This window comes from Mesoplodon densirostris, chromosome 5 (assembly GCF_025265405.1).
Source record: "Mesoplodon densirostris isolate mMesDen1 chromosome 5, mMesDen1 primary haplotype, whole genome shotgun sequence".
Lineage (NCBI taxonomy): Eukaryota > Metazoa > Chordata > Mammalia > Artiodactyla > Ziphiidae > Mesoplodon > Mesoplodon densirostris.
Window position 1 is genome coordinate 137,240,236 of NC_082665.1, and position 26,839 is coordinate 137,267,074.

The 26,839-nt window shown below is 41.2% G+C and overlaps 1 protein-coding gene across 1 annotated transcript in view; it reads left to right on the top strand.

Moving 5' to 3' along the window:
- Positions 1 to 2,267: 2,267 nt before the first annotated feature.
- The window catches only part of ERICH6 (glutamate rich 6), a 36,427-nt gene continuing 11,855 nt past the window's right edge, over positions 2,268 to 26,839 (top strand). The window contains exons 1-10 of the mRNA XM_060098888.1: positions 2,268 to 2,565; positions 3,367 to 3,424; positions 8,132 to 8,223; positions 13,349 to 13,411; positions 13,708 to 13,763; positions 13,864 to 13,980; positions 16,933 to 17,046; positions 18,264 to 18,421; positions 18,861 to 18,931; positions 19,785 to 19,930. Coding sequence (XP_059954871.1) covers positions 2,268 to 2,565; positions 3,367 to 3,424; positions 8,132 to 8,223; positions 13,349 to 13,411; positions 13,708 to 13,763; positions 13,864 to 13,980; positions 16,933 to 17,046; positions 18,264 to 18,421; positions 18,861 to 18,931; positions 19,785 to 19,930 — 1,173 coding nt within the window. The remainder of the gene's footprint in view (positions 2,566 to 3,366; positions 3,425 to 8,131; positions 8,224 to 13,348; positions 13,412 to 13,707; positions 13,764 to 13,863; positions 13,981 to 16,932; positions 17,047 to 18,263; positions 18,422 to 18,860; positions 18,932 to 19,784; positions 19,931 to 26,839) is intronic.

The window sequence follows — 26,839 nt, forward strand, 5'->3', positions numbered from 1 at the left end:
ATTATTCTGTATACTTTTTTTTGTGTATACAAATATCTTACACAAATTTTAGCAAGTATGAAACCAAGCAGGATCCTGTGGGACCCTCCCAGGTACAAAAGTTCTTCCATGTCCCCTGTTTCTTGTTTGTAGAAGAAGGCTTTAGTCTCCTAGGAGCCTCCCCTGAGTCACAAAAGCCTGGTTCAAGAATTTATGATTGAAAGGATGTAGACATGTAGTGACAAAAATAGCAATTAGGCCTAGAGAACTGGTAACAATTTAAACAGGAAATCGGGACTTCCCTGGTGGTGCAGTGGTTAAGAATCTGCCTGCCAATGCAGGGGACACAGATTCGATCCCTGGTCTGGGAAGATCCCACAAGCCAAGGAGCAACTAAGCCCGTGTGCCACAACTACTGAGCCTGTGCTCTAGGGCCCGAGTGCCACAGCTACTGAGCCCGCATGCTGCAACTACTGAAGCCCACATGCCTAGAACCTGTGCTGTGCAACAAGAGAAGCCACCACAATGAGAAGCCCGCGCACCGCAACGAAGAGTAGCCCCCGCTCGCCACAACTAGAGAAAGCCCGTGTGCAGCAACGAAGACCCAACGCAGCCAAAAATAAATAAATAAATAAACAGGAAATCAGCCAAATAGCAGTCACAGAATCTTTAGTTCTCCCTGAAGGACATAGGTAACAATATCTGAGACACATTCCTGAGTTGTTTTGTAGATACTATAACAACCACAAGAGGGAAAAAGCTAACTGCATGATGACCAGACTATACTCATAATATAAGCTGCTCCATCCTGAGCAGTACTGAACCTATGGCTAGCTCAATTCCAGGGACTGGCCTCAAGAAAATGGCAACACACCGATCCTGGAGCTGAAGATTTACTGTGCTTAAAACAATCAAGATGACGCTGACCAGACCACCGCATGACCAGTTTCAAGATGATGGTCAGAGCTGACTGTGCTGCTCTGCACATAGCCCCCGCCTGCACATCCTTGAAGCTTCCTTTAAAGGCTCTTGCACTCTGATCTAGCCATTGGGGGATTGTTTGGGGGACACTAGTTCGCCACCTCCCCAGGTTGCCAGCTTCCTGAACAGAGCACCTTTCTTTTTCCACCTACCCTTGCTTCTTGACCATTGACTTTTGAACAATGAGCAGCCAAACCTGAGTTGGTTTCTGGCTCCGGGGGTAACAAGTACAACGAGCTGAAAACAAAGCCCCAGAAAGACACAGGAGATGCCTTGGTGGCCAGATGCCTCAAGCTTTTTCCACCTCCTGGATGGACGGATGAAACAAGCATCAATCAGGCCCTGGACTAGAGCAAGTCACTCACCTCGGTCGCAAAATGTAAGTGGCATCAAAAATCTCACTAATCAGGGCTTCTCTGGTGGCGCAGTGGTTGAGAGTCCGCCTGCCGATGCAGGGGACACGGATTCGTGCCCCCGTCCGCGAAGATCCCACATGCCGCGGAGCGGCTGGGCCCATGAGCCATGGCCGCTGAGCCTGCGCGTCCGGAGCCTGTGCTCCGCAGCGGGAGAGGCCACAGCAGTGAGAGGCCCGCGTACCGCAAAAAAAAAAAAAAAAAAAAATCTCACTAATCAAGATAAACAATATTTAAGGCAGTGTTTTAAAAAACCAAGCCAGCAAACTACGACCAAGGACAAGTGCCAGCTTTTGTAAATAAAGTTTTATCATAAGCTCCAGCAAGCATCCAAACGCCGGCATCAGCACTACCAAGAGGCCTTATGGGTGCCCATAGCTAGTAGCCACTCCCCCTCCCCCAGTCCAAAAAAGAAAAAAGACTGGCTCCCCAATATTTTATAATAAAGTTAAATGGAGTATGGTCTACAAAAATATGGAATCATTATGTTGTACACTAGAAACTCATATAATAGTGTAAGTCAACGATACCTCCATTTTTTAAATTTTAAAAAAATTTGAAAGACTGGCTCCAAAGGAGCTGAGAGAGATTGGAAAGGAAGATCAGTTCACGGCAGGCCGCTAGGGTTCTCCGAGACTCCGGAGAGCAGGTGCGAAAGGAGCTTTCAGTGGTCCTGGCTCCCCATGGTCGCTCCGTGCCTCTCCGCCCCCCTCCCCGCAGCGCCAGTCCTCCGGCCTGAAGGGTCCTGCGACTTTAATCTCCAGATTCGGGGGCCGCGCGGCCGGCCGTTGCCCAGGGAGACGGACGCACAGGAGGCCTCGCGCGCCCCAGGCCTGGACCCGCCGGTGTCCCCTGAGCTAGACGCGATCTCGCTTCCCGCCCGCCGCGGCCAACATGCACTCGCATCACAGCTTCAGAAAGCCCGAGGAGGAGGACGAGGAGGACACGGCGGCGGCGGACCAGGACAAGGAGCTGGAGCTCCACGGGAGGTTCAGCGAGGAGCACTTATGGAAGCTTTTGGCCTTCGCAGATGGCGATGAGGAAGAATGCAAAGCCTTTCGCCCCCACTTAGCCGGCGTCGTCAGCCCCAGCCTGAGCCCGACGCCGACCCTCAGCCGAACGCCGAGCATGAGGTGGAGCCAGACGTCGGTGGCCAGCGAGAGTGCACCCTCCAGCACCTCCTCCCAAAAAAGTACCGCTCCCCGGCCCGCCCAGCCCGTTCCTCGAAGGCTTCCCTGTCCCTAGGGGAGGGCAGGTCCAACTCCTCTAGAGCCTTCGTCTACCCGGCAGTCTGTTTCCAAATACACACAAGACTTCACACACACCCTTATCTCAGTCCCTCAAGACACTGAAATCTTGACTGAGCGCTTGTGATGGTCCACAGCTGAGTATAAAGGGGAAACGCCTCGTCAAACTGGAAACAGGCAGTGCTGTACGGAGTGCTCATTTTATACCACTTCGTGCATTCAGTGATCGCGTCCTCTTACATCCATTCTCTCCCCCCGCCGCCCCCCTCAAACACGCGCGCGCGCGCACACACGCACACACGCACACACGCTCGCGCGCGCCACTCCTGAAGAAGAGTAGTGCTTTAAGGGCGCTCTGCTACTGAAACAGCCCAGCCAAAACCAATTCACTTTTGTGCTTAACTTCCTGGACTGAAACCACTCCAGCCACTTCCTTAAAAAGAGAGGCACAGCAGTTTCTTACAGTAGATTTGTCCATCTCCCAGCATGGACATTTTGGTCAGGATCATTCTTTGTTGGGGCCGCGTGTGTTGAGGGCAGGAGGATGGACTGTCCTACGCATTACAGGATGTTTAGCAGCATCCCTGGCCTCTACTTCTGACCATGCCAGTTAGCCCCTACCGGGCTTTGTGACAATCAAAAACGTCTTTAAACGTTGCTAAATGTTTCCTGGGGGGCAAAAGTGTCCTTTTGAGAGCCACTGATTTAAAGGGAATGGCTAAATTGTTTAATGTTTCATTCAACAGGTTTTCCTAAAATATTTCAGACATTTAAGAAAGACACGTCTGAAACGAATTTAGATAGGTAAGAAATTGTTTTCAGTGTTCTCTATTATTATTTTTTGAAGCTGATGATGTTTACTTTTGGAATAAACACGTCAGGAAGTAGAGTAAAATCATCCAGGGCACTTACAACCAATTTATTCAAAAAGGTGTTTTTTAATCTACACTCTTAGACACTTTGGAGGAGATAGACAGGGTCCCTGCCCATCACTGGCTTATTATCTACCTGCAGAGATGACATGTCTACTTACTAATATAGCATGAGATCATAAATGGCATGTGCACAACAGTAAGTGCTATGAGGCTTTAGGACATAAGTCTCTATTGGCTAAATTTAGGAGTGATCAGGGACACCTGTGGTGGAGAGTGGCCAGTACGGTTTCTTTTTCTTGTTGTTGTTATTGCTATTAGCCTCCAAGCCCTTCTAACTATAACAGGAAGACACCAGAGAAACACATTTGGAATATCTTTATCAGTCTTCTCTGAAACCTCACACCAAACATGGGTCCACAATCTCACATTATTGTTCACCTCAGTTTTGCTTTGATAAGCAAGTTTCCATTTTTAAGCAGAAAGAGAATTGTTCTGCCCCACTTATATGTTTTTATTTATCCAAGTCAACATTTTAATAAAAGATAATATATGTACATGGTTAAAACAATAAAGTAGACAAAGCTATAAAATTTAAAATTTCTGTACCCTTCTCTGCTCCTACTTCCACTCACCAGAGGTAACATAGTTAACAGCTTGTTTTGTTTCCAGTATAATTTAAGTAGCATATTTTCATTCCTTGATTTATTAATTTCTGACATAGCTACTGACTTCCCACCATGAAAGCTGAGGAATGTAACACACTACTTCCCTCCTCTCCATTTTCAGTAGTTAGATTATTTTTATATTTTCTAACCTTTAGGACTTTAAAGGATTTAAACCTCTACTGCTTGATTTATCAATTTTAGTAACTATTAACTCTATTTTGAAAAATTAACACCTTAATGCACTTCTACTTCCTTCTTTTTCTCCTCTCACCCTTTCCTCTCCCAATTAACAACAAATTATTTAACAGACTTTATTAAAATATATAATATATAGTCCTATAAAGTCATATTACTTTACCAAGTTTTATAGTGTTTGCATATTTTGTAATTATAATTAGCTCTTAGTGCTTTGGGTACAAGTTGATTCTAAAAATTGAAGACCAATAACCAATACTCATAATTTCCTGCTAAGAATCCAATGATGTGATTGCATTCATGCACAAGAAAATGAAATCCTATGTCTGTAAAACTTGGCTCCTAAAAGAAGAACTTCTCAACTCTCAGTTGTTTTTAGTTGTCTTCAATTTTTCTGAGTTGGGCTCAACGGCCATACTATCTTGTTTTCCATATTGTTTTCTTTCTTTTATTCCTTTTCTTTTTGCTGGAGAAACTCCTCAGGTAATTATTTCATATTGATCTCATGGGTAGTCAAATTTCTGAGTTCTTGCCTGTCTTGAAATTTCTTCCTTTTGCCCTCATACTTTATTAATAATATAACCTGGCATAAAAGAATAGGTTTAAAACCATTTCCCCTCAGAGCTCCGAAGACATTGCTTCATTGCCTTCTAGTATCCAGTATTGCTGATCAGTCTGATTTTCAAACCCTTCTGATATTTATTTCCTTCCATTCATTTTCTCTATTCTTTCCTTCGGAACTCCTACTAGCTGGCTGTTGGACTTCTTGGATATCGTCAAGATTTTTGGTGTTTACATGCTACGATGTAGACTTTGTACAGAATTTTTTATTTGGGGGTTCATATAATTTCCAAGAACCGATTCTTACTCTCTGAATAGGTGTGTGTGTGTGTGTGTGTGTGTGTGTGTGTGTGTGTGTTTAAATCTCTTTGAGGATACTGTTACAAAATACTAAAGTTCTCCTTTGTTTTTTGTATTTCTTCTTTTTTCTTTCAAGATCACTTGTTCTGTTTGTTTTTCTTGGTCCATCTATTCCATGCTATGGATTGTCCTTAAGTGGCTGGTAATCCTTGGTTATCCAATTGCATTTATCAATGAATGACTGATAGGTAGCTAAAACTAGGATAGGAGTCCTGCAGCCAAGTAGTTCTGTTTCCTGACTGGGCTGGCAGGGGAAGGTTGACTGTGAGTCCTGCGTGAGTGGGTAAGGCAGTCACAGCCAGCTTCCTGTGGGGTGTCGGCAGGGAGCAGGCAAGGTGGGTAAGCCCACTATTACTAGTTATGATAAGGACACTTTACTGTGTGGTTGGAGTTCCTCATGCATTTCTTTCCTGGGACTCTCCCTTCCTCCTTTTTCACCCAAGCCTGTTGGGTAGGTCCTGAGTAACTCATCCTGCACTCTGCTTCTCTTTCAGACCTAAAACTTCCCCAGGCAGGCTTTTTAGAAACCAGTTCTTTGGGCTTCATCTGGAAATAAACACAACTGCTGCCAACTGCCCTGTGTAAGAGGAGAGGAAGGGGTCTGACTGGCCAGCTGTTCCATGTTCACTCCTTGAACTACCCTGATGGCTGTCTCCAGCCCCCTCCCCTCTGCATTTGGTCGAGTCCAGGGTAGGAGCTTCTCAGGTGTTCCCTCTGGAAGAACTTTGTCTCTTATCTTGAGCTGTGGTGGTCTCTGCTCTAGTTTCCCATCAACCTGAGGCCATTTATTTTCTTTCTTTTAAGGACTTCTTCAATATTATTTGGCTACTGATGACACCGCTCTTGTTTTCCAGGGCTATTGCTTGTTTTCCAGGGCTATGGCTGTTTGTGGGTTTGAAGTGTTTGTTAGTTCAATAAGATCTTGGATGGAAGGGGAGAATTGTGTGTTCAGGTGCCATCTTGACCTGGACTATCATATGGGAACCTCTCTTTCCTAAATCAAATTCTTAATTTCTCCTCATAAATCTTCCTAAGAAGATGCTTCTTCTATACTTCAAAGCATTCTCTGGTGAATGTGGTGAGATTGTGTTTTTAAGGAAATCTGTCCTTAAAAGACACAGAAATGCAACCAATATTGGCTCAATTTCTACTTTTAATTGCCCTATTACTATTCTGGGGCAAACTTTAGGAGGCAGATGAATCTGGAGAAACACAGGTTTTGAAGCCAAATAGGTCTGGGCCCCATCTGCCTCTGCCATGTTTGATTTTGAGAGGGGCCCCCCAGAGCCTCGATTTCCTTGCCTATAGAAAAGGAATACTACCTGCTGTATAGCACAGGGGACTCTACTCAATACTCTGTAATGGCCTATATGGGGAAAGAATCTAAAAAAAAAAAGTGGAAGTATGTATATATATAACTGATTGACTTTGTTGTACACCTGAAATTAACACAACATTGTAAATCAACTATACTCCAATAAAAATTTTTTTAAAAAGGAAAGGGTAGGGCCTCCCTGGTGGCGCAGTGGTTGAGAGTCCGCCTGCCGATGCAGGGGATACGGGTTCGTGCCCCGGTCTGGGAGGATCCCATATGCCGCGGAGCGGCTGGGCCCGTAAGCCATGGCCGCTGAGCCTGCGCGTCCGGAGCCTGTGCTCCGCAACGGGAGAGGCCACAACAGTGAGAGGCCCGCGTACCAAAAAAAAAAAAAAAAAAAAAAGGAAAGGGTATACTAATTCCTACCTTGATTGGTTTTTGTAAAGATAAATGAAGTAATGTAAGTAAAGCAACTACTATGTATCTACTACAATGCAGTAAGTTCTCAGGAAATGTTAATTTTGTTCTTATCCTCCGATGTCTGCCATCTTTACACAGAATTTCAGAAACAATCTTTCATGTTGGTTCAAGGGAGGTAGAGACCTAGATGACTTATGTATTGATTTTGTTAACTACTGTATTGGGAAAACACTGAAATGTAAAACGTTGTCTAGGGATTGCTCGTCAATGTTCCTTTACTCTTGGTCCCATAACTTTTTTCCATGGGAACTTAGACAAATAGGACTCCCCCAGAGACTTGTTCAGGTGGCTTTTGCAGAGGAGTTCTCAACACACAATGTTTCAAGGAACAAAGCACCAAAAAAGGAAGGTGGAGACATGAAATAACTGAGAAAGGTGAAAAAGTGACAATCCTAAAGTTGACTAAATTATTTGGGAAATTTTTGTTTGATAATTTTAGAAGAGCCAGCAAATTATGGCAAAAAAATTGAAATTCAAAGAGGCAAAGGAACTTGAAAAGCAATAGGTATTGTTTACTTGTTACCATTACCAGTAACAGTCATTTTAGCTAGTAAAAGTCAATAAATTCCTGCTTCCTATCATGTAGATGATAACTAAATGATTAAACTGCTTGTGGAAAGAATACAGATTGCTAAATTACCACGCATTTAACTTCAGCCCTTTAAAAAGAGCTTGGATTATTTTAAAGCTATTTTAAAATGAACAACACGTTCTAATTTAAATTCAAGTAAATGTTTAAACACACATACCATCATCGCCGCCACCACCACCAACACACAGCACAGATAGAGGGGCAGTAATTTACTCCGTGAGAGAAATAATACGGTATTGGGAGCCTCCAAGATTGAGAGAGGAGTGCTTTGCAAAGAACAGATATGATGCAAACACACTGTGCCTGACTTTACTGAAGACATAAGAACGGAAGAAAATATTTCAAAGGAAAAAGAAATCAGGATCTTCTAAGAACATCTGTTATTTGATTGTTAAATGTACTAGATTTAGAAGAACTGCTAACAACTCTATAGGTATACTGAAAAATAACATTTTGTCTAAATTTCAGGGCTGTCTATCACAATCTGTATCCAAGAATTCCAACATCAGTACAAACAGAAGAAAGTTGGCTTCAAGAATTGTCAGGCATGGAGCAGCCGAGTGAGTAGTTTGGTTTTTTAGCTTTTGCTGGGAGATGGGATTGTACACTGGAAAGGGCACTGGTGTAGATGGGCAGGAGAGCTAGGATTGAATCCCAGCCCCCAAACAAACTAACACCATGACAACTGGGCAAGTCACTTAACCTCATTGACTCTGTTTCTTTCTCTGTTGGCCATAATAATCCTTCTGTAACAGGACTGTTATGAAGATCAAAATGAAACTCAACATTTAAACTCCTTGGCACTGAGCCTTTAACAAATGGTAGCACCTGTGTTCACACCAAGAAATAATCTGCCATCATATTTTTGAAACACATCTTTATTTTTTATTATAGAAGTAACATGTGTGCTGTTTTTTAAACATCAAACCATTAAGAAAAATATAATGTAAACATTAAGTTTTTAACTTATCCCAGTATATTCCTCAGAAGTGGTCGTTATGAATAGCCTTTCCTTTCAATTATACCATTTGTTTTATGTTATATCACTTATTCATGGGATGTTTATTGAGCACACACCAAGCACCTGTCATAGGTCAGTTTCCTGTTCTAAGGTAACAGCAATGAATAAAGCAGACAAACCCCCTGTCTCAATGGTCTTCTATTAAAGTGTGGGAGGTGGAAATAATAGTGAGATAAATGATACATAAAATAAGTAAATACACAATATCTTACATAATCTAAGTGCTAAGGAGGAAAATAAAGCAGGGAGAGGGATGGGAGATGTTGGGTAGATGGGTACAAGCTTACCCAGGATGCTGAGGGAAATCTTCACTGAGAAGCTGAAATATTTGAGTAAAGACCTCAAGGAGGAGAGAGAGTGATAATGATCTCTGGGGGAAGAGTGTTCCAGGCACAGGGAAGAACAAGTGCTTCCTTCTAGAACAAGGAGGCAGCCAGCTTGGCTGCAGTGGGGTAAGTAAGGAGGTGAGCCCGACGGGAAGAAATCAGAGAGACAACAAGGACCAAATCTTACTCAATGAGAATGAAGTGGGAAGTCACTGGAGGGTCTGCACAGAGGAGTGACACAATCTAACATAAAAATTAAAAATTTGGGCTTCCCTGGTGGTGCAGTGGTTGAGAATCCGCCTGCCAATGCAGGGGACACAGGTTCGAGCCCTGGTCCAGGAAGATCCCACATGCCGTGGAGCAACTAGGCCTGTGATCCATAACTACTGAGCCTGCGCGTCTGGAGCCTGTGCTCCGCAACAAGAGAGGTGGCGATAGTGAGAGGCCCGCGCACCGCGATGAAGAGTGGCCCCTGCTCACCGCAACTAGAGAAATCCCTCGCACAGAAACAAAGACCTAACACAGCCAAAAATAAATAAATAATTTTTTAAAGAAAATTAAAAATTAGACGTATAATATTAATATTAATATAATATTAAACCTAATATTAAAAACATGTTAATTATTCCCAAATTAATCTATATATTCAATGTAATTGTGATGAAGTTTTTCAGTGGAGTTTTTACTTATTTATTTATTTATTTATTTTTATTTTTTGCTTTATAACAAATTTAATCAGTTATATATATACATATGTTCCCATATCCCCTCCCTTTTGCATCTCCCTCCCGCCCTCCCTATCCCACCCCTCCAGGCGGTCACAAAGCACCGAGCTGATCTCCCTGTACTATGCGGCTGCTTCCCACTAGCTATCTACCTTACGTTTGGTAGTGTATATATGTCCATGCCGCTCTTTCACTTTGTCACAGCTTACCCTTCCCCCTCCCCATATCCTCAAGTCCATGCTCTAGTAGGTCTGTGTCTTTATTCCTGTCTTACCCCTATGTTCTTGATGACATTTTTTTCTTAAATTCCATATATATGTGTCAGCATACAGTATTTGTCTTTGTCTTTCTGACTTACTTCACTCTGTATGACAGACTCTAGGTCCATCCACCTCATTACAAATAGCTCAATTTCATTTCTTTTTATGGCTGAGTAATATTCCATTGTATATATGTGCCACATCTTCTTTATCCATTCATCCGATGATGGACACTTAGGTTGTTTCCATCTCCGGGCTATTGTAAATAGGGCTGCTATGAACATTTTGGTACATGTCTCTTTTTGAATTATGGTTTTCTCAGGGTATATGCCCAGTAGTGGGATTGCTGGGTCATATGGTAGTTCTATTTGTAGTTTTTTAAGGAACCTCCATACCGTTCTCCATAGTGGCTGTACCAATTCACATTCCCACCAGCAGTGCAAGAGTGTTCCCTTTTTTCCACACCCTCTCCAGCATTTATTGTTTCTAGATTTTTTGATGATGGCCATTCTGACTGGTGTGAGATGATATCTCATTGTAGTTTTGATTTGCATTTCTCTAATGAGTAAAGATGTTGAGCATCCTTTCATGTGTTTGTTGGCAGTCTGTGTATCTTCTGTGGAGAAATGTCTATTTAGGCCTTCTGCCCATTTTTGGATTGGGTTGTTTGTTTTTTTGTTATTGAGCTGCCTGAGCTGCTTATAAATTTTGGAGATTAATCCTTTGTCAGTTGCTTCATTTGCAAATATTTTCTCCAGTGAATATTTTTTCAGTGGAGTTTGACAAGTTGATTCTTTGGTCCTGCTCTGCAGCGTTCAAAGAGAAGATGAGGCATTTTCAAATTTTTAAGAGTTTATTTGAGCACATGTGGATTGGAAACTGGCAGCGCCAAACCAGAAGTGGTTAGGAGCACTCCACAGACAAGAGCTAAGGAGAGGTTTTTATAGAGAAGTTGTGGGAGCAAAGCAAGGAAATCATTTGATTGGCTATTGCTCAAGGTTGCATTACAGTAGGTCACCTACATATAAGCGAGTTGCACTCCGACAGCGTGTTCGTAAGTCCAATTTGTTCAAAGTCCAACGAAGTTAGCCTAGGTACCCAACTAACACAATCGGCTATGTAGTACTGTACTGTAATAGGTTTATAATACTTTTCACACAAATACTATATAAAAAACAAACAAAAAATAAACATTTTAAATCTTACAGTACAGTACGTTGAAAAGTACAGTAGTCCAGTACAACAGCTGGGATACTTGGGCTGGCATCGAGGGAACAGGCAAGAAGAGTTACTGACTGGAGGAGGGAGACGAGGTGGGAGGTGGTAGAGATGAAGGATCGTCAGCCATAGGAGACGGAGGGCAATTTCACTCATGCCAGACGTGGATGGCACAGGTTCTGGTTCCTTGCCAGATTCAGTTCTATCTACCCTGTTGCAAAAAGGATCCAGCGATGTCTGGGTAGTAGCTCTTTTTTTCTTGTCATAGATGACACGGTAGCACTGGACTGCATTCTGAACGGCTGCTGCAACCTTCGTGCACCATCCTGTGCCTCAAAAGCTAACAGCGCCTCCTCAAATAAAGAAAATCCCCTTGCCATCTCCTGCGTCGTCAATCTCTTCGATTCTTCAGTTACTTCTTCCTCTTGTCTCTCTTCGTCCTTTCTCTGGGCCTCCAATTCCATCAGGTCTTCATTAGTCAGCTCCTCGTGTTGCACAGCCAACAGTACTGTACAGTACAGTACACAAAAGCACAACCACTTGTAGAGGATGCATGCACGTGACAATGTACGCCAGACACGTGAACTAATTTATGTGATTGGACGTGGGAAGGCACGTTCATATCTTTGAAAGTTCGCAGTTTGAAGGTTCGTATGTAGAGGACTTAACTGTATTTGGGAAAGCCCGGTTGGCTGTTTGCTATGAGTTGTTCTTAACCTTGAGGCACTAACCTTGAGGAATTGACTCTGGCTTAGGTTTCACTTTGCTTAACGATTGGCTACCAAGGCATTAGAGCCCCCTCATCTAATGGCTTCCTTGTTTGATTACTTTAACAGCAGGAACCTAATGTACCTTTTCAATTTTTTCATATCTTTTTTGTAGGTTTTTTTAATAGAGAACTGATATGCACCTCTTATTAGTTTATTCCTAGGTGTTTTACAGTTGTCTTTTATTGATGTAATAATTGGAATCTTTTTTTTCCTATTATATTTTCTAATTGGTTCTTGTCAATGTATAGGAAAACTATTGATTTCAATGCATTAATCTTGTATCTGATTCCCCTGCTGAACTTTCTTATTCTAATATTTTATCAGTTAAAAGTCCACTAGACAATTACATTTCCTGTGAATAACAGCAGTTTTATCTCTTCTTTAATTTTTTTTTACTTAGCAGTGTATCAGGGACATCTTTCCATGTCAGGAAATATTGATCTAATTCCTTGAAATGACTATGTAGTATTGCCTTATATACCTACAGTTACTGTGACTTATGTAATACATCTGATTGTTAGATGTTGCAGGGTTGTTTGGTTTGGTTTGGTTTTGTGTTTTGACCTCTTCTCTATGACAAATAATGCCTTAATGAAAGTCTTGTTCATTCGTTTTTTTTTTTTTTTTAAATACCTGTGCTGGCATTTCTGTTGGGCAACGTGCCCAAAACATATTTTTAAATTGTTCAGGTACTCAACGTAGGAAGTATGTCATCTTCTGAAGCCCACCTCTTTCTCCAGCACCAGCCCTGGCTATACAGGGAAAATGGGTCTGCCCTCTCCCTTTACCTCTGTCTCACTGTAGGTTGTTCTGATTGGTTTTTCATCATCCCAGTCCTGTCTGCTTACCTTTCCAGACATTTACTCCAAGTGGCTCATGTGTTGATAGATGGCTGTCTTCCCCATTTCCAGTATTGCCCTGGAATCTGCAGAGGGAATTATTCTGGTGGTTTAGTTCACTGTCTTGAACTGGGAACTGCCCTCTCACCCCATGAGAGCACTCTTCTCTCTGAAAAATCTTTTGCAGAATAATAGTCATAAATTAGACAGAATAGTAATTTTAAAAGGCAGAACACAAAAGGGTCTGCAAACCATGATTATAATCAAATAAAATATGCATTCGTGTAGCATTCTAAGACTAAAAAGAAGCAAGGAAGCATTTTTAAATGTGATTCATTAGTGGTGAGTCTTCTCTATTTGTTACTTACTGTTGACAAAATGTTATTTGGGAAAAGGCAAAAAATTTTTTAAATTAAAAATAAAACACAAAAAGGGCACTTATTTTTCCAAGAGGCATATTTTCTTTTCTATTAGACTTCTTTCATCCTTTGTCAGGATTGATGACAAATGTACACTCTTTTTACAGAGAAGGAAGTGCCCTCTGTAAAGAAGGAAGATGAACCTGAAAATCTAGCTTCTAAATTAAGAGGTAACTGGATGTTTGGCGTCATCCCCTCTGCTGGCAAAGGCAAACTGCCCTTAGGGAACCAGCCTTAACTTGGATGGTGTCCAACCCCTTTAGAAAAGAGTTCCCCTAAGAGTATATGCAAGAAGGTGGTGAAGGTAGGGTTTCAGGGCATTTAGACAGCACGTGTGTGTGTGTGTGTGTGTGTGTGTGTATGTGAGTGAGTGTGTGTCATGGGCTAGGATCTTCAAACTAGAGAAAATGGAATACACTGCACAGAGTTTTCAAACATTCCTTCTAAATCTGTCTTTTGTCTTCAGCACAATGGGTAATTAACCCAGAAGAGCCAAAACTAAATATTTTATGTGAGCTGGAGGTAAGAAATATTTATCAGTCCAACTAGTACACTGAACTCATGGTAAAAATCACTTATTCAATCTTCAACTTTTTTCTTTCTCCCTCTTTTTAAAATCTAGTTTAAGGACGACTTCATAACACTTTTTGAGCCCTCTCTGAGAACATTACCCAGCATCGGGCCACCATCTATTCTCACATTCAGACAAGAGAGTTCCAATTTAGGCATTAAGTTCAAGGTAATTTTCATTTATATTTCTTTTTGCTTTTACTGTAATAAATTGTATAAAAAGCCACATGATGATCTGCACAAAAGACAGTGAACATACTTTTACAAAAAAAAGGCAAAGAGCTCATTTACTTGGAATAGCACTTAGGGTGGCTGTATTCGCTCCCTAGGGCTGCTGTAACAAAATACCAGAAACTAGGTGGCTTACAGCGACAGAAAAGTATTGTCTCACAGTTCTGAAGGCTGGAAGTCCAAAATCAAGGTGTCAGCAAGTCTAACCTGGAGGGGAGAGTCCCTCCTTGCCTCTTCTGAACTTCTGGTGGTAGCTGTCAATCCTTGGCATTCCTTGGCTTGCGGCTGCATCACTCCAATTTCTGCCTTGGTTGTCCCAGCATGCTCTGTGTGTCTCTGTCCAAATGTCCCTCTTCTCCAAGGACACCAGTCATACTGGATTAGCGCCCACCCTAATGACCTCATCTTAACTTGAATCCATCTGCAAAGACCCCGTTTCTAAGTCAGGCCACATTCACAGGTACCAGGGGTTAGAAATTCAACAGAGCCTTTGGGGGAGCACAACTCAACCTATAACAGTGGTCATAAAGCCTGGCAGCACAGGAGAACGTTAGCTATATTTGGTCACATTAAGTAACCAATTAATGTCTGCATTCAGTGGGCAAGGGAGAGGTCACCTTAGTAATTCCAACAGGATACAAACCACCCTGCTTTGCCACAGAGGTAAGGGACTGACCGGTGGTATGATTATTTCCAAACTTGCACGGCATGGCCCTGTGGAGAGAGCTGCACACTCCCCAGACTGGAACCTCCTTGATTACTTCTTTTGGGGTACACTAAAGGTACAGGCTTATTCACTGAAATAAGAGATACCAATCATGTGAGGCAGGACGGCACAGATGTGTGTGCAGGAGTTGACGGGAACGCCGTGTGGACGCACCAGTGTGGTTGGCGTTCATTGTCATTTTGTGCAGCACGTTGAACTATGTGATTCTAATGCCTGGTAACATATTAAATACATAACGTAACGTAATATGAGTCAACATTTACTGTTTATATTTGCCCAGGTTTCTAACTTTTATGGTCACCTTATAGACTCTTCAGGCTGAAATTCTTTCTTCAAACATAGCACCTTCCTTTTTCTGAAGCACAAAGGCTTGTATCCAGGAAGTTTCTTGAGCTCTCTTCCCCTGACACCCAGAGATGCGCCTGAACATGAGGAAGGCCTTGGGGACCTCCTTCCACAGAGCTGTCCCTATACTGGCCCCTGGACAGGGCTGGCTCCACCTGCATCCCTGGGCCCACCTTTCAGGTCTTCTGAGATGGGCCTGGACACTGGTCTAGTTCGGGGGCAGCAGCAGCTGGTTGGCCAGCTCTCCTCTTCAGCCACACCCTCTTGAGGTGGAAATTCCACCCCCACTCATGTCTTTTGAAGCATCTTTACTTACTTTGCCCCCAGGTGAAGGGGTGAAGGGGCCACGGGCAGAGGAGTTCACTACCGAGATGCTGGCGGCACAGTCTGTAGCTGGCCTGGTGGTGCCAAGCTCTTCCTGCCCATTCCATCATTTGGTAGCTGTCCTGGATTCGTCACCACCATCTCTCTCTTACAGGCTTTCCTCCCTCAGTGTTGTTTTCAGCGATGTGCAGTACTTATTATCGGGTACTTTCCATGGCCTAATTATACTGGACTGTACTCTAGGGTCCCTGGCTGCACCGGCCATCTCAGTCACCCTTTGGCCCCATGGTGGTCATTTTGCCAGGCTCGGAGAATGGTTTCCATGGCAACTACAGGTGCCCTGGTGGTTTCATGACATGCAAGTCATGATCTGGGTCTTTTCCTGGAGGCCTGTGCTGAGGCTTGGCTGCTCACATGCCAGGAGCCTCTGCAGTCACAGCCATGACCTCAGAGCACTAAGAGGGCCATAGTGCATCCACCCCTCACTAAGTCACCTGCGCCCGTAACTCCCAGCCTCCTCTTGCATCCCCTAGCCTCCCCTCCCCGTCCTGGATTACCTTCACAGCACAGACAGGAGAATGTGGTGCCCCAACTGGGGCTTCCCTTGAGAAAGGACTCTAATTTATTTTAGAAAGTTGAGCATTGTAAACAGTGGCCTACATAGTAATGTCAAAACTTTTTCTTAGCTGACACTTCTTTTTTTATTTTTATTTATTTATTTATTTATTTTTGCGGTACACGGGCCTCTCACTGCTGTGGCCTCTCCCGCTGCGGAGCACAGGCTCTGGACGCGCAGGCTCAGTGGCCATGGCTCACGGGCCCAGCCGCTCCGCGGCATGTGGGATCTTCCCGGACCGGGGCACGAACCCGTGTCCCCTGCATCGACAGGTGGACTCTCAACTACTGCGCCACCAGGGAAGCCCTTAGTTGAAGCTTCTTGGAAGAGTTTATGGTATTTAAACACCTTAGACCATTTACACAAAATCAAACACGTGTTATCCTTTGTGTCCCGCATCTAGTCACACACTGTACATCCCCCTGCTCGACAAGGGACACTGATGTCAACAGTAAAATCATTTCTGCAACTTTCTTCTTACACTGAGGAGGCGTCCCAAGGACCCAAAGAGCTCCTGATGGGCTCAGCTGCACCCCACCGAGCTGCACCAGACAGAGGCCCCCAAAACACCACTTCAGCCTCCCCAGCCCTTAACAGCCCTTGAATGGAAATGATGTCTCATTTCTGGAATATACAGATCCTGCTGGCTTGGTGCCTTCTGATATAGGTTCTCAGACCCCTGAAAGTTCCCTACTAACCATCGCTGGGAGCCCTCATGTTGTCTGACAGGAGTTCTCAAGCAGGTCTGTACATCCCTCATCACCCCTGTTGTCTGACTGGACATTCGCTGGCCCTGTCCAGGGCTCTGGCTCCGCCTGCTCTGAGAGGCTCTGGGCCTCCTTGTGGGCATGTCTTCATTTTTTGTCTCCTTTCTGAAGAGAGAAGAGGAGGAGGTATCGCCCACGTGTGAATTCTGTGGGAGCGATCTAAGAACATTTCTCTCCAATGTGGATCTTTCCTGTGACTACAATAGCTCTGAACTAGTAGAACATGTAAGTTCTAAAGCAGGTTCACTGAGGAAATAGTGTTACTTTTAGACACTAATTTAAGCATAAGTAGTATTTTCTTCTGCACCTTTCCACTGCATTGCCTTTCTTTTTCTTTCTTTTTTTTTTTTTTTTGGCTGCACCGCATGGCTTGTGGGATCCTAGTTTCCTCTCCAGGGATTGAACCTGGGACCCTGGCAGTGAAAGCCCAGAATCCTAACCACTGCACTGCCAGAGGATTCCCTGCATTGCCATTCTTAAGAGAGTTATGTGTTAGCCGTCAGGGCAATGCAAATCATAACCACAATGGGATACAATTTCACACCCACTAGGATGGCTATAACCCAAAAGACAGATAATAACAAGTGTGAGCAAGGATGTAGAGACACTGGAACCCTCATACACCCCTGAAGCGGAATATAAAACGATGCAGCTGCTTTGGAAAACAGTTGGGCAATTCCTCAAAAAGTTAAACATACAGATACCATATAACCCAACAAACAATTCCATTCCTAGGTATATACCCACGAAAATTCACAACATATGTCCACCCAGAAATGTGTATACAAATGTTCACAGCAGCATGATTCATAACAGCCAAAAAGTGAAAACAACCCAGACATTTATCAACTGATGAAAGGGTAAATAAATGTGGGGTATCCATACAATGAAATATTATGCAGCCATAAAAAGAAGTGAAGTACTTATACATGCTACGACATATATGAAAATATTATGCTAAGTGAAAGAAGCAAGTCACAAAGTACCACATGTTGTATGATTCCATTTACATGAACTGTACAGAACAGGCAAATCTATAAAGACAGTAAATAGATTAGTGGCTGCCAGGGGCTGAGAGGAGAGGAGAATAAGGAGTAACTGTTAATGGGTACAGGTTTCAGTTTCTAAAATTGATTGTTGTGGTGTTTGCAAAATTCTGTGACTATATTGGGCTGGCCAAAAAGTTCATTCGGGCTTTTCCTACAATGTTATGGAAAAACCTGAGCGAACTTTTTGGCCAACCCAACACTAAAAACCATTGACTTGTACACTTTATATGGGTGAATTGTATGATATGTGAATTATATCTCAATAAAACTGTTACCAAAAAAATGTTATGATAGATTGTTATCCAAAACCCCATTACCATTTTTTGGTTTTTTTCCCTCCTGTAATTATCTTCATCTAGGACTGATGAGATGAAAATGAACTCTGTTTTTCAGACCTCCTGTTGTAGTTATTTCCAAAACCTGATTGACTACATCTATGAGAAAAAACAAAAAATCCAAAGCTCTAAAGCTGAATTAATCTGTATTGACCCTCATGCCGCCCACGGCAGTGAAGGTGACAGACTCAAAGCAAAGGAAAAAGCTTTGCAGAGGTAACAGTGAGCCTTTGATATTGAAACTCAGATAGGCCCACTTAGTTAGAGAGTTTTTTGTAAAATGAACCTCATTTTCTCAAAATAGATAATTTTGAAGATGAATTCCCAGTGAAGAAACAAAAATTGGCCAAAGCAAACCTATTGCAATTCCTGGTGGACATTGTAAGAGTCAGATTTCAGAAACTCAGTGAACTCACTGACTTAAGAGTAGAAATTTGCCAACCCAAAATTCTCAGGGCAATTCAGAATTCCTATATTGGAGAAATCTGTCCACTAAATATAGTAGAAACACACGCACACTGAGTAAATGACTTGATTCACAAGTAATAACAGATAAAAATAACAAGGAAGAGCGTTTAAACAGTAAAAATTTATAGTATACTGTTTTAAACTTCCAACATATTTGACTTATGCATCATATTTTTTGATTTTGTAGAAAACAGGAGCGACAAATGGCCAAACACTATGCAATATTAACAAAAGAACAGACTGCTTTCTCTGAAGAAGGTAAGTTCCTTAACGCTGATGTTATAGATCAGAAAGCTCATATGTTTGACCAAGAGCAAAAATTGATGTATTCTAAAAATAACATTAAAATTTTTCTTTTTGGTCAAAATGAAATCATACATCAGCCAAAATGGCTCAGAAAATCCCGCTTTTCCGTCATCTGGCTTTTGAAGTTTTTAGTCTTCAGCTCACTGTTGTTACTGATTGAAATAAATTAGCAACATCTATAGAGCACTTTACAGATAGCTAGAAAGAGCTTTTGAGTTCATTGTCTCTCGTTTTATCAAACATACATCCCATTTTGTTTCAAGCTAGGATATGGAAAATCTGTCAAAAATAAATCAGATTCCCTTATATAGCTGACCCCATCGGTCAGCTGGCCAGTATAGCTGTAGTACCTGGTACAACTGAAGGGGCACTGATTTTAGAATCAGAAGTTCTGGATTTACGTCCTTGCTTTTCTCCTCATAGGCTGCCCAATTGGGAATAAATTATTTAATATTTCTGAGCATCAGGCTCCTCCTCTATGACTCAGAGCCATTGAAAAGATACTTAGAGAAGATTTTTTTTCAACTAAACCCCTAGTATAAAATTCCTTGGTATTCAACTGTTTTCTACTAAACCTAAGGCCAGAAAACTCCACGTAATGAAAATCATCATTATTTTTCTTTCAACCAAATGAGAATTTCTCATTTTTTTAAACAAAAGAGGGAGGTCCTCATTTTTCTTCCATTAAAAAAATGTCCAATGAATCAACGCATCCATAACAGAGTTTAAAATTTCATTTTAGAAGAGAGGTTTTGTAAAGTTTTAAACATCATATATGTATTTCATGTGATTCTTTTCCCATTAGATGCAAAGCAGTTTAAAACAATTTCTTATCAACTTTCCATGGATATTCCAGAAGTAGAGTCAGCTAAGGAAGAACTAACTGATTATCAACTAGACAAAAGAAATATATCCATTGTTTGTTGTGATTCTAGGATAGCATGTGGAAAGGTAATTAGCTTGTAATTTTTTTTATTTGCTACTCTTTAAAAATCAGTTTTACCGGGCTTCCCTGGCGGCGGAGTGGTTGAGAGTCTGCCTGCCAATGCAGGGGACACGGGTTCATGCCCCAGTCTGGGAAGATCCCACGTGCCACGGAGCAGCTGGGCCTGTGAGCCATGGCCACTGAGCCTGTGCGCCCGGAGCCTGTGCTCCGCAACGGGAGAGGCCACAACAGTGAGAGGCCCACGTACCGCAAAAAAAAAAAAAAAAATCAGTTTTACCTAAAATTATAAAAGCTATCATGATGAATATGGCAGCTTGACTACATGACACATTTAACTATTTGTCAAAAAGAATTGGTATGGACTTGGCCTTTTAACTTATATTAGACTTTATAACAATGCTTTACATATGTTTTATGAGGGGGTATTTTGGTTAAAGCCTTTTTACTTTAAAATGTGATCAGTGTATAAGGAACATTTGGAACCCTTTAGAAAACTAAAAAGAATGGGAGGAAATCATCAGAAGTCTCACCCACATCCCCAAAATCATTATTATTTCAATATTATCTAGACCTGCACTGCCCAATATGGTAACAAATACTCCACATGGCTATCCAAATTTAAAATAATTAAAATTAAATAACTTATTTAAAATAATTAAAATTAAATAAGTAAATAAAATGTAATTCTTCAGTCATGCTAGCCACACTTCAAGTGTTAAATAGCTGTGTGTGACTAAAGGCAACCATATTGCAGGGCAGAAATAGAAAATTTTTATGGTCACTACAAGTTCTATTAGACAGCACTGTTCTAGAGCTTTTAAGCATAGGTTTCTGTTAACACACTTGTAATTATATTACACATGTAATTTTTATCCCTTTAACTTAATTATCAACAATTTTTCCATGATATTACATAGCTTATATTAACATCATTTTAATATCTATGTGTCTTTTCATATAGTTTAACCATTGCTTTCAATATCTTTGTGTATAAATTTACACTATACTAAATATAGTTCCCCAGAATAGATCCCTAGAAATTAAACTCCTGAGACCAGTTTTGTTTCTCCTGGGTGATATAGAATTTAAGGCATGGCAGTGAACTGAGATTCTGACAGAATCAAATCCAAATCCTGTCTGAAGGAAGGTCGCTTATCTAGCCCTGAAATCACTCCTACAAATTATCTTTCAAGTTCAATTACCAGCACACAGTGAAAAATAATTAAGAACATAAGGAAACTCAACACAATTGAAAACTCAGAGGATTAGTATCAATAAGAAAAGATCTACAAAGACTTCGAAAACTGAAGTAATCTAACTATGTTTATGAAAACAAAAAATCAGCTTGAAGATATATGGAGGGAACAGAAAACTATAAAGGGACATACAATTGAAAAGAAAACAATGAACTTCGATAAATGAAAAATACAAAAACTGAAATTAAAAACTTAAAAGATAAGAGTTAAATGCAGGTTAGACCCAACTAAAGAAAGAACTAATGACCTGAAAGAAAGGTTAAAAGAAAACTATCAAAATTTACCCCAAAATTTACATGGGGGTAAAAAAATGTAAGGAATACAGAAAAGTGTGTATAATATGAAAATAGAATGAGGGGTCTAAAATGTATTTGTTCAGAATCCCAGAAGGAGAGGAAAAAGATAATCAGGCAGAGGCAGTATTTGAAGAGATAATGGATGATAATTTTCCAAAACTGATAAAAGAGATGTATTCACAGATTTAAGAATCCCAATGAATCCCAAGCAGGATGAATTAAAAAAATAAAATAAAGTAAACTAAAAATAAATCCTAGGGCCTCCCTGGTGGCGCAAGTGGTTGAGAGTCCGCCTGCCGATGCAGGGGATACGGGTTCGTGCCCCGGTCTGGGAGGATCCCATATGCCGCGGAGCGGCTGGGCCCGTGAGCCATGGCCGCTGAGCCTGCGCGTCCGGAGCCTGCGCGTCCGGAGCCTGTGCTCCGCAACGGGGGAGGCCACAGCAGTGAGAGGCCCGCATACCGCAAAAAATAAATAAATAAATAAATAAAAATAAATAAATAAATCCTAGACACAGTATAGTGAAACTGCAAAACACCAAAGACAAAAAGAAAATCTAAAGATTAGCAGAGAAAAAGAAGTCTGCTTACATTTAAAAGAGAACAGTTAGAAATCAGATAACCTCCCAACAGCAACAATGGAAGCCAGTATAATGTCTTCAGTATGCTGAAAGAAAATAACAGTCAGTCTAGAAGCCTATATCCAGTTAAAATATCTTTCATTAAAATATGCCCCCAAAAGACATGGTCTGGCAAAACAGTTTGTCACTAGTAGCCTCTGACTAAAAGGAATTCTAAAGAATGTTCTTTGTGTAGTTGGATAGTATGAGATTCAAGAAAGATGAAGAGCAAAGAAAAGCGTTCATGGCATATATGTATAAAACTAAAAGTTGACTGATAAAACAATAATAATAATAATGGCTCAAGGACTTTCAAGAAACAGAAATAGAGTAAAAATGCTTGAAAAAATAGTACATGATTTGGCAAGAAAGCTAAATGCAATTATAGTGTTCTAAAAGTCCTTGGTTTGGGAGAAGGGCAAACACATAGTTTAAACTCAGACTTTGATAAATTAATTTTGCTTGCTGAAATTTCTTGGGTAGCCAGAAAAATAACAAGTAGAGAGTATAACTTCCAAGCTATCAGAGGCAGAGCAAAAAATTTAGAATAATTCACTTTAAATGCCCCCCAAAAGATAAGAAAGGATAAGGGAAAAGAAAAACACATAACAGAGGACAAATAGAACACATCAAGGAATGTCAGTAGTTATACGTAAATAGAGTAAATGCTTCAGTTAATAAACAAAGAGTGTCAGACAATTTTTTTAAGGAAAAATTCCAACCATATACTGATTACAAGAGACTATATCTAAAATATAAGGATAGGGGCTTCCCTGGTGGCACAGTGGTTGAGAATCCGCCTGCCAGCGCAGGGAACATGGGTTTGATCCCTGGTCCGGGAAGATCCCACATGCCGTGGAGCAACTAAGTCCATGCACCACAACTACTAAGCCTGCGCTCTACAGCCCACGAGGCACAACTGAGCCCGTGTGCTGCAACTACTGAAGCCTGTGCGCCTAAAGCCCGTGCTCCACAACAAGAGAAGCCACAGCAATGAAAAGCCCATGCACCACAACGAAGAGTAGCCCCCGCTCACTGCAACTAGAGAAAGCCTGTGAGCAGCAACAAAGACCCAACACAGCCAAAAATAAAATAAAATAAATAAAAAATAAAATAAAAGGATACAAAAAGATTAAATATAAATAAACAAAAATGATGTATCATGAAAATATTAAAGAACATCAGTGAGATAGAGGACCACTTCACAGTGACAGAAGTTTTAATCCACCAGAAAGGTATAATGTTACAAAATATGTTTCCCCTATTAACATAGCCTCAAAAAATATAAAGCAAAATTTCACGGAAGTAAAACGAAAAAAATTTTAATCCATAATCATAATGGGATACTTTAGCCTGCGTCTCTCAATAATTGAGAGGACTATTAGACCAAAAAAAAAAAAAAAACAGCAGTAATACAATAGAATATTTGAACAACCCATTTAAAAAATTTGACCTAATATTCATGGATTGGAAGAGTAAATATTTTAAATATGACATTCTTCCCAAATTGATCTATAGATCCAATGCAACTGTAATTCAAATTCTAACAAGGTTGTATATTTGCGTGTGCAGTGGGAAGGAAGGTCTTGACAAGCTGATGCTAAGATTTACATGGAAATATAAAAAACCTAGAAGAGCCAAGACTTTCTTAAAGAAGAAGCCTGGGAGGGAGGGGAACACGCTCTATCAGATACTGAGATCTATTACAAAATATAGTAATTAAGACAGTGTAGTGTTGGGGCAGGATAAACAAAGAAATCCATGATACAGAATAGTTCAGAATCGGATTTATACACACACAGACTTCTGATCTATGCCAGCAGTGGCACTGCACAGTAATGGAGAAAGGAAAATCTTTCTAATACATACTGCTGGGACAATCGGATAGCCATATTTTTTAATGAAATTGGAATCATACCTCTCATCATATAAAAATCAATTCCAGTGGATTAAAGACCTAAATGTGAAATGCAAAACTACAATGATTTTTTTTTAAATAGGAGACTAGCTTTATTACTTCAGGTTAGGGAAAGATTTACTAACCAATTTTAAAAAGCAGTATCCGGGCCTCCCTGGTGGCGCAGTGGTTGAGAGTCCGCCTGCCGATGCAGGGGACACGGGTTCGTGCCCCGATCCCGGAGGATCCCACGTGCCGCGGAGCGGCTGGGCCCGCGAGCCATGGCCGCGGGGACTGTGTGTCCGGAGCCTGTGCTCCGCAACGGGAGAGGCCACAGCAGTGAGAGGCCCGCGTACAGCAAAAAAAAAAAAAAAAAAAAAAAAAAAAAAAAAGCAGTATCCATAAAGTAGTTGATAAATTAAACTTAAAATCTGGGGGACTTCCCTGGTGGTGCAGTGGTTAAGACTCCACGCTCCCAATGCAGGGGGCCTGGGTTCGATCCCAGGTCAGGGAACTAGATCCCACGTGCATGCCACAACTAAGGAGCCAGTGAGCTGCAACTAAGGAGCAGGTGAGCCACAACTAAGGAGCCCACCTGCTGCAACTAAGACCTGGTGCAACCAAATAAATAAATTAAATATTTTAAAAAATTAAAATTTGAGGGCCTCCCTGGTGGCGCAGTGGTTGAGAGTCCGCCTGCCGATGCAGGGGATACGGGTTCGTGCCCCGGTCTGGGAGGATCCCATATGCCGCGGAGCGGCTGGGCCCGTGAGCCATGGCCGCTGGGCCTGCGCATCCGGAGCCTGTGCTCCGCAACGGGAGAGGCCACAACAGTGAGAGGCCCGCATACCACAAAAAAGAAAAAAAAAAAAAAAAAAATTAAAATTTGAAAGACAAGCCAAGAAGGGAGATATTTGCAGTACATATGATATACAAAGGGCTTTTATCCTAAATGTATAAAGAACTTTTATAAATCCACATGAAAAAAAAGTCTACCTAATAGAAAAATGAACTTAAAAAGACTTGACCACTTCTCCAAGGAGAAAACTCAAATGATCAATAAACATATGAAAAGGTGTTCAACCTCATTAGTAACCTGGGAGAGGAAAATTGAAACCACAATTAGAGATCAGTACATACCTATAATATTGGCAAAAAAAAAATTGTAAAGTCTGATATTACTGAGTGTTGGAAAGGATATAGAATAACAGTCCCTATAATTTGCCTCTAGTGGGAATGCAAATTGGTACAACTTGAAAATCATTTTGGCAGTACCTTGTAAAGTGAGAGACAGGCATATCTTGGGGTTCAGCAATTCTATCTCTGGGTATAAGATCTGAGAGTAACTGGGTACCAGCATACATGCAAAAAACAGTTCAGAGTATCATTGTTTATAAGCCAAAAACTGGGAACAACCCAGATATCCATTAACAATAGAATGGATAAGTAAATAATGATGAAGTCATACAATACAATCCTATACACAAATGGAAGTAATTGGACTACAACTATCCACTCGGACATGTATGAATCTTACAAACATAATGTTGACTAAAAGAAACAAAGTATTAAAAATTCATAATGTTCGATTCCATTTATGTAAAATTCAAAATGGGAAAAATTAAACTATATTGTTTAGAGATTACACAACACTGACTTTGGGGTAGCACAGAGGGAACTTCTAGAGTATCAGCATTGTTCTATTTCTTGACCCAGATGGTGATAACATGGGTGTTCACATTATAATTACTCATTAACAAAAGAGCATATTTTAGTGCTTATCTGAATGTATTTTATATTTCATAAAAGTGAAAAATGTATTATCTTTCAAAATAAATGGCAACATTTACATGAAAATTTAGATTGTTTCATTGTTTAGCCCTAGGAATTCTTGTATTCATTTTATTACAATTCAAGATTAGGAAGAAACAGAATTCAACTGAATCTTTAGTTCATTTCAAAACATTGTTGGGGGCTTCCCTGGTGGCACATTGGTTAAGAATCCGCCTGCCAATGCAGGGAACACGGGTTCGAGCCCTGGTCCGGGAAGATCCCACATGCCACAGAGCAGCTAAGCCCGTGCGCCACAACTACTGAGCCTGCACTCTAGAGTCCGCGAGGATAACTATTGAAGCCCGCGTGCCTAGAGCCCGTGCTCCGCAACAAGAGAAGCCACTGCAATGAGAAGCCCACGCACTGCAACAAAGAGCAGCCCCCGCTCGCCGCAACTAGAGAAAGCCCGCCCACAGCAACGAAGACCCAATGCAGCCAAAATAAGTTAATTTTTAAAAAAAGACATGTCTATAAAAAATTAAAAATAAAACACTGTTGGCTACAAATTCATTCCCCTATTGAGTATTACACAGAAAGTAAAATAGTTAAGCTTAGAGGTACAAGGAATATCTCTTTGTATTTCTTTCTTCATCTTCCCATATTCCACTAGTGTTTTTCTCAAATGAACTTCAAGAGCAACCTTGAAAAGACACCAGATGCTGCAGCTTATACTGGAGTGTAAAGTCAGTTTATTGAAGTGTAATTTATAGTAAAATTCACCTTCTTATATGTACAGCTCCATTAATTTTGACAGTTATGAAATCACCACTACAACCAGGACACAGAATATCTCCACTGTGCTAGGGCTGGGTTTTTTTTTTTTAATCTTCTTTTGTTTTTGTAACAATATGCATATAAAGTAAAAGTAGATAAATAAAAAATAAACCTGATTGAAAAATTGGCATAAGACCTGAATAGGCATTTTTTTAAAGAAGACATACAGATGGCCAACATCATTAATCATCAGGGAAATGCAAATTAAAACCACGAGATATCACCTCACACCTGTCAGA